Here is a 12240-nt window from a genome sequence, read left to right on the forward strand (position 1 = left end):
AGGGAAACGGGAGACAGGGCCACGCACGGCAGGAACATGGATGCAGCCTGCTCAGTGCACCCGTCCCTTTGCCGGCCACTGCTTTCGCCGCCCGCTTGTCCCTGTCCTAGGGCCGGTTCACGGTGCTCCAGACCACGTTCCGCCGCCTCGCTAGGGCAGGGGAAGGCGTGCACGGAGGGATGCAGATGGGAACTGCGGGTATCACCGATGTAAGGACGGGAACGCGGGAGGTGGGGAACGGCGGCGCTGGGCTTTCTGCCCGGAGGCGCTGCGGCCCCGGTACCGCCGCGGCGGGACTGCAGGGCCCGGGCCCCGCGGCGCCGCCCGCCGGAACACGGCCCCGGGCTGGGGCGGCGGCTCCCGCTGCGCCGCCGGGGCTCGTCGCCCGAAGCCCGGCCTCAGATCGCCGGTGCCGGTCCCCGCCCAGCATCCCCCGGCTCGCTCCCGGTGGCGGCCCGGTCCCCTCCGGAGCCGCCGGCCGAGCGCCGCGGAGGCCAGGCCGGAGGAAGCCGCGGAGCCCCGGGGAGAGCCGCGCCCGCGCCCGTACCGGTAGTAGCGGTCATCCTTGTAGGGGGTGAGGTCTTCCTTGATCTCCCGGTAGGTCTCCCGCACCCGCCTGCAGAAGCGCTTGACCTCGCCGCACAGCGGGCTCCCGAAGGCGGCGAAATCCGCCTCCATGGCGCCCCGCGCCGCCTCAGGCCCCGCGCTCCGCCATGGCGCCCCGCCAGAGCCCGCCCGGCGCTGCGCGGCCGCGGGGCGGGGGCGGCGCAGGAGCCGCAGCGGCGGCGGCGGCGGCAGGGGCGGGCCCTCGGCGCACGGCCCGCGCCCGCGGGGGCGGCGGGAGCCGCTTCAGCACCACGGAGAGGGGCGGCCGGTGCCCGGGAAGGCCGCTGCCCCGCCCCGCCCGGGGAAAGGGGCCGGGGCAGGGCAGGGCTGCGGGACCGGGGCAGGGCTGGGCTGCGGAGCCGGCGCGGCGCCAGGGTGCCGGCTGCGGGGCCGGGGCAGGGCAGGGCTGCGGGGCCGGGGCAGGGCTGGGCTGCGGGGCCGGGGCAGGGCAGGGCTGCGGGGCAGGGCGGCAGGGCTGGGCTGCGGGGCCGGGGCAGGGCTGGGCTGCGGAGCCGGCGCGGCGCCAGGGTGCCGGCTGCGGGGCCGGGGCAGGGCAGGGCTGCGGGGCCGGGGCAGGGCAGGGCTGCGGGGCCGGGGCAGGGCTGGGCTGCGGGGCCGGGGCAGGGCTGGGCTGCGGGGCAGGGCGGCAGGGCTGGGCTGCGGGGCCGGGGCAGGGCTGGGCTGCGGAGCCGGCGCGGCGCCAGGGTGCCGGCTGCGGGGCCGGGGCAGGGCAGGGCTGCGGGGCCGGGGCAGGGCAGGGCTGCGGGGCAGGGCGGCAGGGCTGGGCTGCGGGGCCGGGGCAGGGCTGGGCTGCGGAGCCGGCGCGGCGCCAGGGTGCCGGCTGCGGGGCCGGGGCAGGGCAGGGCTGCGGGGCCGGGGCAGGGCAGGGCTGCGGGGCAGGGCGGCAGGGCTGGGCTGCGGGGCCGGGGCAGGGCTGGGCTGCGGAGCCGGCGCGGCGCCAGGGTGCCGGCTGCGGGGCCAAGGCCTCTCCGCCCCCCGTGGCTGATGCCGGGCAGCGGGGGCTCCCCCGGCCCGGCCTGCCCGCAGCGCCCGGGGAAGCAGGGAAAGGCCGCGCGTTACCTCTGCTGCCAACATCGGGGTGTGTGTGTGTAAAATAAAACCGGTCTGTTCTTCAAAGCACACCAGCTCTACCTGAAGTGGATGTCCCGGTTTTTATGGGATCTTTTATCCCACCAAAATGAGGCCGGCTGGCACCACTGAAGAAGGCCTAGCACAGGAAAGAAATCCTGTGGGAAATCCACTTTTTTTGGGCATAATGCTCCAGCATTATGAACAAAGCTGTTTTGATTTTCAGAGTGACTTCTGCTGCGCTCTGGTCAATTTCCAGCATGAGGTATTAGCTTAATTTGTATTAAATTTTTCTTCTTAAACAACCTTAAAACATTTTAACTCTGTTTTAAATTATTCTATCAATTAAAATCTTAATCATTTCCATGGATGAATGGCAATGATGGTATCCATATTAAATATGAAAATGCATCGCTATTGATATGTTGTAATAAATTCTGGAGAGCCTCTGCACTGCCCCATGTAAATGTCTTTCCCATTCGTGCTCAGGAAGCTGGCCCGGGATATTTCCCGGCTTTGCCCTTACTCTGTATTTTATCCCACACGAAGGCTGGGACATGCACTTTTACTGTAAAAGCCCACTTCGATACCTCACCAATATGTGCTGACAAGAAGTTATTCCTGGTGGTACAGTGGGAGAGGGACAAAAAAGTCCTGTGGCAGGTGGCTGGGGGAAAGAGCATGAGAGGAAGGCTGGCCTCTGGCTAAGAATTTCTGTTTCCTAACTCTGAATGTTTCTAAGCCTGAGAAGATGTAGCAGCAGGATAGAAGCCACATGCACATTTAGGCTGGAGGCTAGAAGGTTCCTAACAAGCACAGGACTATTGCTCTGGAACAGTCTCTGAAGAGGACCACAGAGCCCAGCCAGAGTTAGGGTAGAGCCTGAACAGCTTCTGAACAGCTACTCTGAAACCTCAGGACAGGCTTAGCAGGTCCCTTGCACGATTGTGACTGCCTGTGTGCTGTAACACACCAGCACCCTGCTCGTTACATACATGTGGCTGATGTAGTCATTTTCCTGGAAGTGTTTATTTCAGGGTAAACATTTCATTTGTGATTAAGATTTAGCCATGATTTCCCTCAAAGCAAGAATTAAAATTTGTTATGTGTGATGAATGTGCTGCTTCCAGCTCTCAGGCTCAGAGATAGGAATAATCAATGGGATCTTTAAATATTTACCAAAAGGAGGAAATAAAGCACTTAAAGCTTCAGCAGAGTAAACCCACATTCACTACTAGGAGTTGCGCAGTTAGTGTAGCAAAATAATAAAAAAAAAGGCTCAAAGATTTAAAACAGATTACCATTTAATTACTTACAATGAAATGACCTCTATTGCATTTATTTCTCACACCCCACACCGCAAACCAGGGTTTGCCCAAGGGCCCAAAGCAGCACCGTTCCTGACGTGCAATCTGTTTTCCTCCCTGTTGTGCTGAACATTATCCAGGCTGGCTCCAAGCAGTGTGTGTCCCCTGCACCTCGAGTGCCTCAGGAGGAAATCACACCCGCTGTGGAAGGCTGACGGTCAGGCCTGCAGGTTACTCAGAGAAGGTGTCAGCGCTGACCATATATTAACCCACCACCTTTTGCTACCAAAAAAAAGCAGTCAATGTTTCAACTAATTACCAGACATTATGGGATTAAAATTACTAGGCTTGTGAACAGTGAAGTTGGTGTGAAGACCCAAGCTAATTGCATATTCCCATTGCGGTCCAATTAAACGCTCAGAAATGCTAAGGTCAAGAATTCATTTTGAGTTTCCAAAACACTTCAGCGTGTCAACAAAGCAAGCAATACACAGAGCTGTATGCATGTACCACCAGTGTGCCAATCAAATGTTTTCAGTGCATGGCCTCTTCTGCCTGGGAAGTGACCAGACACTGAAAGCACACGGAGCCGTGCTGGCTGTGCCTTGTGCAGCCAAGAAAACACCCAAGAGCTGAGGACACTGGTGATCTGTGATGTTCAGCCACCTAAAAGTGACTTTGAGAAAATGGTACTGTAGTTACAAGTCTGGCTTGTTGCTTTTTTTAAAAAGCGCTTCCTTTGCGACGCAGTAGCAATTCCTAGGTAACATTTTTAAGGCAAAAAAGTTACCTTCCATCCAAGCTTTTTCTTCGAAGAAATGTCAGGTTTTCCTTTTTTTTTCTTAAATGAGAAAAATATTAAAATGAACTTCTAATATTAAACAGCCACTTCTATTAAAATTAAAACTGCCAATCTATTTTCTATTGTTAAAACCTAATGAACAGAATATTTCAGTTAGTTGTTACCTACCCCTAGCCCTGCAGATGCTAACAGATCGGGCTTCTACCTTCATCAGTGGGTCCATCCTGTCAGTGCAGTCATGGCACAGGTCGGGCTGGCAGAGAAAAGCGTTTTGTTCTGCGGGAAGCACAACTTCAATAAAAGCAAAGGAAGCTCAAGGTTTCATAGGCAGCTTTGCAGACAACATACAAGAGTAATGAATGAATGACCTGCACTGGGACACTGCTCTGGGGTATGACTTGCCCTGTTCATTTCAGGGCACCCTAACTCATCTGTCCAAGCACAGCACCTTCTGTGTCAACCTATTTTGCTGCTTTGCACAGCACGTAATAAAAAAGAGGCACCATCAAACCGCATGTAAGAACAAACCAGACTAAAGTAATACTGAGAGTCCAATAAATCTCAGTTAGAACGTAAGCATCTGGAACTCAGTTGATCCCTTGAGTGCTTCATGAGTGAGACAAAAGCCCCAAGAGTCTAAGAATAAGATGTGATCAAACGCAACATCTGTTCAAGGCACTCATTGTATCACCTCACACGGACAGAGTTTATTTTGAAGGTGGAGCTTAACAGAAGTCCTCCACATAATATTTCTTCCTGGCTCTCCCCCTGTGTATAGTTAGCCTTTTGCAGCATCAGCCACATGTATTAAACTGTGATAGTAGCTAAATACAACGTTTGGCAATCCATGTAAAAGCACCAGGATTATTACTCTGGGCTCTCTCAGAAACAATAGCAGCTGGTGCAAAGAAGTTAAGGGAATAACTGCTGCCAGCTGAAGTCCCTCCTTTTCAGCAAAGGAACAAAACCCACAAGCAAGCAGAAGTCCAGCTGCTTAGCAAATACTTTCTCCTTCAAAACTCTTTTGAACCAGAGAAAGACAGTAGGGGCAGCTGCTGGCTGAAAAGAGCAACTGCCTTTTTCCTTCCAAGTGTAGTTAAGGACTGGCACATCAGATAGCACAGAAACAAGCACAGAAACATGACTCTCCCAAGGTAAGAGTGTCTGTGCTGCTGTTACACAGTTGCAAATATGCCCCCGAGTCTCACCACATACAGGACCTGTCACTGATTATCTCCAAATAGCAATAGTAGAAACTGCGCTGAGCCCCACAGAATACTCAGCACTTTGGTGCACCCTGCCCTCTTCTCCACTGCTGCCTTGATTCTGGGGAAAAGTTACTCCTGCCTTGCCCCAGGCCATCATGGCCTGACTGCCTCCTCCTGTCAGAAAATGACTTTGTCACAGGTACCCACTTGCAATGACAGCTGTTGCCATACAGCCCTTGCTGCAGGTGGAGAGGATCGCAGCAGGGCACTGGGGACAGAAAGGCTGGAGGAGCTCAGCAGGAGCACGGTGCTCACCGTGAAGCAAGGCTTCTTACTTATTTGAAGAGGTGGTGCAGAGACATCAGCTGGGACAGCCCTGGCAGATCATCCATAACAAATCATCCCTTTGTTGACAGGGGCTTTGGAGCCGCGGCTGCTCTTGCCATCACTGGGAGGAAAAAAGCTCTACACATCTGGCTGGAGCTGTCATTCCTGTCCCTTACAGCAGCAGCAAGAAAGACTCATCACTCTCTCTTTGTATCTTTGTAGATGAATCTTCCCTGAATCTATCCTGCTTTGAAGAGTTGTGAGGACAGGAAAATACAACAAGATTTATAATCTCTTTTGATTAAAACTTAAGAAGAATCTCTTGTGAAGTGATTTCAAGGATGACAAAGAAGAAACCCTAATGACACCTGATTAACACTCTTGTGTATGTCTCAGAATGGCTGGGTTGCTCTTCTCCTGACTTTCATGTAAGAGCAGTGAGAAGACTGAAATGGCCTAATTGGGAGCATGACTAAGTTGCCTGTCCTATATATAAATTCACATTTTAATATGGTGTACCAGTGTGATTACTGGCTTTCAAATGTCAACTATACTTGGAATAATAATTACCAGTGGCATACATTAGCTTAAATATCCCACTCATATTAAAAGGAATACTCATAAGGTAAATAAAAACTCAGCAACTTGTGATATCTAGGTAACAACTAGTGAAGACTTAAGAATAACTGCGTATTTTTAATTGCTGCTTACTCTTTGTATTTTGGTTACCATAAGTCAGTGACGTAGATCACCATCTTTACTTTTCTGTTCTCATACAGCATATTGCTGCAAGTGTACTTCAGAGAAAATTTTAAACACGATCTTCAAACCGTATAGCTGTATTTTTCTAAAGTTTCATAATGTTTGAGAAAATACATGTAATGCCATATCCTGCCAGTTTTATTGTATCTATTTTAAGCAAAATACCTTTGCTTTGATTTGAAGATGCCCATTACCCTTCCTTTCAAAGTCATTTCTCTTGTGAGATATAGTCTCATCTCTCAAGAATATTTAGGATTAATTGACTAATAATAATGCAAAATACATCGGACTAAAAATGTGTGATGGGTTGACCCTGGATGGGCAACCAAACTCCCGCTCTCCTTGCTCACTCCCCCACCCTGCCCTGCAACCAATTGGACAGGCAACAAAATAAAAAGAACAGGAGCAAAAACCCTCATGGGTAGAGATAAAAACAGGGAAACCGCTTACTTGCCAATTACTGTTGGAGGCAAACCACAGTTTACTGGGGGCATTTAATTTATTGAGATGCATATTTGAGTACTGATTTGGACACTGGGAAACAACACCAAAAAAACCCAAACCAAACATTTACACACTTAAGGAAACCACCTTTTCTCCATCTTTCCCAGGCTCATCTTCATCCAAGCACCTCTCCTCTGCACTCCCCTAACCCAGTTATCACTGCAAGTTACACCCAGTCCCCTCCCGTGAGGCAATGGGCGGTGGTGGGGGTGCAGTCAGGACACTGAGGTTTCTCTCTGCGGCTCCCTCCTCACTCTTTTCCTGTGCTCTGGTGTGGGTCATCCAGAGGCTGCTGTCTCTTTTGGGGTGTACCTGCTCCAGCATGGCCTTACCCATAGGCTGCAGTCCCTCCAGTGGGGTGTGTATGCTCCAGGGGGGCTGTGTGCGTCCTCTCCATGGGCCACACAGCCCCTTGGCAGTGGTGGGGTGCCTGCCCTACCATGAAGCACCTCCTCGTCCTCTGACCTTGGTGCTCTCCTGCTGTTTCTCACTCTTTTTGTTCCCTCCTCCTGCCTCTGCTCTTTCTTAAATATGTTTCTACGGAGGCACCAGCAGCTTTGCTGATGGGCTTAGCTGTGTCCTGCACTGGGTCTGTTTTGGAGCTGGCTGAAACCATCTGTCCCCGACACAGGGCAGCCCCAGCCTCTTCCCAGAGAGACCACCTTTGCAGCCCTCCCTGCCAGCACCTGGGCACCCACACCCCATACAGTACACCGTTCTTCGGATAGAAGACTTCATAATACTTTTCCATTACATGTAATACTCCTGTTTCTGAACTGTTTTCTGTAGAGCTCAAGGGAAGCAATTAAAACTAACTTGGAAATAGTGAAAAGTGCCAGGCATTTTGGAAAACTTCTCCTCTCCTTCTAGAAGCAGTTTATTGCCTCCATGCACAGTCACACATAAATTAATGCTGAGAATCTTTAGATACTGCTAGATCTAACTAGAAACACGCAGTATTACCAGGACCTTATTCTGTGCTTGGGAATCTCCTTTCTGCAGCCAGTTGTTTCTGGTTGGAACCACAAAGTTGAATACCCAGCTATAAATAGCACATAACATTTTTTTTTGAAAGTAATAAACCCCCATAGATAATACAGCTTTTGCAGCAGGTGTCCGTAGCCCAGTAGAGCAAACCAAGAGCTCTTGGACAAACCAACAAATGCGTATCCCACTCAGCCATTTAGGACTACAGCTAATTTGCAGGGCTCAGGCATATTTCTAGGCTCCTGGGCCTTGTGTGGCTAAATCATGAGCCCGCAAAAGACAGGGATTCCTCATCCTCAGGCCCTCACTTCTCCTCCCCTTGTAGGAAAGAAAGAAACCTGGGTGTGTAGACGGCAAAGGAGTAGATGTGTCCTCCAGCTAGGTCATCATCTGGCTGATGAGGGCACCAAGACCTTGGCAAATACTGACCTATGCCTCTGGAGCCAATTCGCCTTTGGGCATTGTGTGTTTCACACATTTACCTCTACATCTGTCCAAATGCATTTAACTAAAGCGGTCTTGATCAGAACACTTCACAGGATGGAGAACCCACAACTTCTTTGAGCTTGTTCCAGTGTTAATTATTTTTGTTATTAAATGTGTCTTACTTCTTTTTGTACTTGGTTTCAGCCCCCAGTCATTAGTGCTTGTTGTGCCTTTCCCTGCTAAATTAAAGTGCCTTTTGATACCAGTATTTCAGTTCAGTTAGTTTTTTTAAGATAGTGAGAATTATTTAATTACGCTCTTCTGAAAGAAATAAGCTAAACAGACATATCTCTTGCTGTAAGGAATCTTTTTCAGTTTTTGAACTTAATAGTTTTTCAAGACTTTCCCTTCTTCCAAGACAGTTTAAAAGCCAGGACAGCAGAAGCAGATTCAGTATTTTATCAGGTGAAATAATTTTCCACCTTCCACTGCCCCACTTGTGAACCTGAGGATTGTACTAGCTGTTTCTGAAAGAAGGTCTTGGGATTGTGAACATATCCCATTGAGGCGCTTTGCTCTGACCTATGCCTCCAAATCAGACCTGCAGCTTTCAGAGCTAAATTACTGATTTTCAAGATATGCCCACATCCCTTGCTCCTAAATGCATAATTTCACATGCACCTATATTAAAAATGCATTTTGTCTGTGACGTTTCAAAATGCATTTTGTCTGTGATGTTTCACTGCCTTGTCTTTAGTGCTGTTTGCCTTTCTGGCAGTTTTGTGCCATGTCCAGACCTGATCAACCACAGTCCTGTAGTTCCTTTCGAGTCCTGTTCACGGTCAGATCTAGTACCTGTCTCTGCAACATTCTATCAGAAACAGTCCACTCAGTGACGATTCCAGGTTGCAGGCTACTTTGTGAGATCACTTGGTCCATTCATAATCCATTTAAAGCACACCTCGTTCACACTAGTTATTGCTAATCTCTTTACTGGGACTCTAGGCATTATTTCATCAAATGCCCTGTGAATGGAATTTTATCTACAAATTGAGGTAATAACCTCAAATAATGGTGTCAAAGGACACAGTGGGATAAGATCTCTTTTTTTCTCCATAATAACATATCACCTAAAATTATTTTCTCATGGTTTACATCCTTATACTCCAGTTTTTGACTGACTCCTCTATCATCTTTTTTTATTATGTTGCCTGCTGCTGGGGCCAGCATGGCTGGCCTGCTACCTACTTCCTTTTTTTCAAATATTGTGAGCTCAGCATTTTCTCAGGCTCCTGAAATTTCTCAGACTATATAAAATTCATTAAAAATGCACAGCAGTTGGCTGGAACTCCCTTTCGCCCGCTCTGTGCCATTCTTGATAAACTAGCCAAGTCTCAACCTTTTGAAAAAAGAATGAAACAGGGTGAACTGATACAGGTCAATTCTGGTTATTACTGCAAGTCATTAACTATATTGTCTGAAGAACGCATTTGGCAGGACATTTAATTTTGTACTTTAACTTGCACTAAATTTACCCATCTATTTTAGCAGAGAAGGAAGGAAGGTGTTGAGTGTGCTCAAGTCTAGCAATATGTTCTCCAACCGTAAGCAGTATGTGATACCATCTTGCATCGTTCAGGGTGACAAATTATAGCTCCCACATTTTTTCTTAAAGTTAGCTCATGTACTTTGTAGCTCATGTACTTTGTAGCAAGATATTTTTTTTAGACCTAAAATTGCAGAACTGGCTCTGGAGCTTGGAATCTCTTGACATGCTGCCTAATGCCTCCGTGTATCTTTTGCCTCCTTGTATCTTTTGCCTCCTTGTGTGAGAAAGGAATTTCTTTAGAAGCATTTTATTTTGGGGCTGTACAGCAAGTTTCAAGCTATAGTAGGATTCAATCCAGTTATTGCTGTCCACAAGAGAGCTGAGAATTATTGAAATTACATCTCTTCGGATCAGTCACAGTTTAAATCCACTTCCTGGGTACCGCTCAGCAGATCTGTACTGTGGGCAACTGGACACAACACAGTTTGCTTTTTCACATCTCTGCAGTGCTCTCAAGACCCAAATTCTTTGATGATTCAAGCTGTCTCTCCCAACTGCCTGTGGGTGTACTGTCTGGTCCCTCAGGGAATTACCTTGAATATTCCTCCTGCTAGTTTGCTCAAATTCACTGCTTTGCAGTCCCAGGTGATTTCTGTTGCGGCAGGGATCCGTGTTTCACATTTACTTTATTTTTGTGACATACCGTAAGACTCTTATTGCAGTCTGCAGCTCCCTGCTCACCTCTGGCTCTCCAAGATTGTATTTGGTCCCTACAGCTGCAGTCTGTATGTTCATTCATCATCTGCTCCATAGGAAAATCTCCCTCTCGGTGAACTCATGCAGGCATGATGAAGTAGGGTGAGCTGACCCACTTCCCTATTCCTACCACAGGTGCACCCCAGAAACTGGTGTTTGCCTTGGGGATGCTCCCTCTTCATTCTTGATGCGCTGTTATGAAAAGCCCCTGCCTCCCCACCACACTGTGACCATCACTGATAGATCAGGTTCCTTTAAGGCTCACCGGTATGCTGCATGTATCAAGTGCTAGAAAGCCAGTGTTGCATTGAAGTTGGCTTTAATTTTTTTTTTTCCTTTTTAATTGGCTTGACGAATATATCAAAGGAGATAAAGAACAGGACAATAAAAAGGGAAGCTATTAGAATGCAACACTGAGGAGCTGAAATGGTGCCTTATTCAATCACTCTGAGCCAGGCAGAGACAACCGTTATAGGGCTTCTCCGTGTCACTGCGTCAGGGAAGTCATTATCAGGAACCATCTGGGAGGAAAATCCAGTTAACTGGGTGAGCTTGCTGTGTGTAAAGCTCCTGGGAGTTGCATTCAGCTCACAGAGTTAATGAACCAAGGTCAGAAAATTCAGCTGCTGGTGCCATTTGAAGAAGCAAAATTTAACAATGTTCTTTGAAGACGTCAGTGTTGCTGGACTTTGTTCAGATCCTACAGCCTTTGGTAGCTTCAAAGTGATGATGAAGCTTTTCAATATGGTGCCCTGACTGTTGTTGATGTAGTTTTGTGCTGTAACATTTAAGCTTTACATATTTACCAGTCAAAATCTGACTATTAATAAGAATGATATATACATTCATTGTTTAAAAGCACCATAAACAGACAACATAGAATCTTACAAGTGGTTTATAGTATGTGGACGTGTTAAGGGAAAATACTATTTCAAACAAAATAATTTACATCCATGTCTTACAAATCTTCAGTGAAATGATTATATCCATTTTCTCTCGTCATCTTTAATCTTCTGGTGGGCAGAGAGTTGCAGTTTGCACCTCTTTGTTCAAGCAAAGGCATTACTGATTTGGACATGTGCATTGACCATGGAGGACACACCTGATAATAAATGTGAAAAGCAGCCATGGTGGTGATGATCCAAACATCCACTCCCTGTTCAGATTCTTCTGGGTGTCAGCTGTTTAGCCACAACTTGCAGGACTGAGCAAAAGAGGTTTGCGCTGCAGCAACTGCCTCCAAATTCCAGTGTAAACATACACAGTGCAAAGTGACATGTGCATGCCCAAAGACAGCTGGGACCTACTTCACTCATTTTGGAAGAAAGGATAATAAACTTGTCTACACCAAGTACTGCCCATCACAGGATTTCACAACACCTATGTTTCGATGACATGTGATGAAATTACTAGTGCCTGGAGCTACACCTGCATGCGTTTTCTGTCTCCCAACTTTCCCTCACTTAGCAGTCTGAACATCCCAAACAAGACACATAGGCTTGTTTCAGCTCCACAGACATCAGCCTCAGAGGAGCATTCGACTCCATGGATGCCCGTGAATCTTGTCCAGGCTTGTGTTCCAATCATCTGATATTCTGGCCAAGATGTAAAATTGCTGCATTCGAGGCTCAGCTCAAGGACAATTACATCTTCAGGGGTAAGTGTGGCTGATTTGTACCCGTCCCTTGAGGCACTGACGGCATGCAAAAAAGTCCATCAGCTTTTCAATAAGACAATTTAGGAACTCTGAATTTTTTTCACGTCACTGATTAGCTCAGGGACTCATTTATGACATGGAGAATTCAGCACATAAATGTACTCTCTTTTGCCACAAATTGGATGAGGGCTGAGTTCCTGATGGGTTCAAAACCCTTTCTCTATTGCTACAGAGTTCTGTTCTTGAAATGAACGCATGCT

At 48.4% G+C, this 12240-nt stretch overlaps 1 protein-coding gene across 2 annotated transcripts in view; it reads right to left on the reverse strand.

Moving 5' to 3' along the window:
- Nucleotides 1-760, reverse strand: part of TMEM181 (transmembrane protein 181) — a 36021-nt gene extending 35261 nt beyond the window's left edge. The window contains exon 1 of one of the 2 annotated variants that reach the window (XM_037391601.1): nucleotides 548-760. In XM_037391601.1, coding sequence (XP_037247498.1) covers nucleotides 548-678 — 131 coding nt within the window. In that variant the 5' untranslated portion in view covers nucleotides 679-760. The remainder of the gene's footprint in view (nucleotides 1-547) is intronic. The other variant, XM_037391602.1, reaches the window with a different exon arrangement.
- Nucleotides 761-12240: the final 11480 nt, after the last annotated feature.

The sequence above is a fragment of the Falco rusticolus genome, chromosome 6, assembly GCF_015220075.1.
Source record: "Falco rusticolus isolate bFalRus1 chromosome 6, bFalRus1.pri, whole genome shotgun sequence".
Taxonomy (NCBI): Eukaryota; Metazoa; Chordata; class Aves; order Falconiformes; family Falconidae; genus Falco; species Falco rusticolus.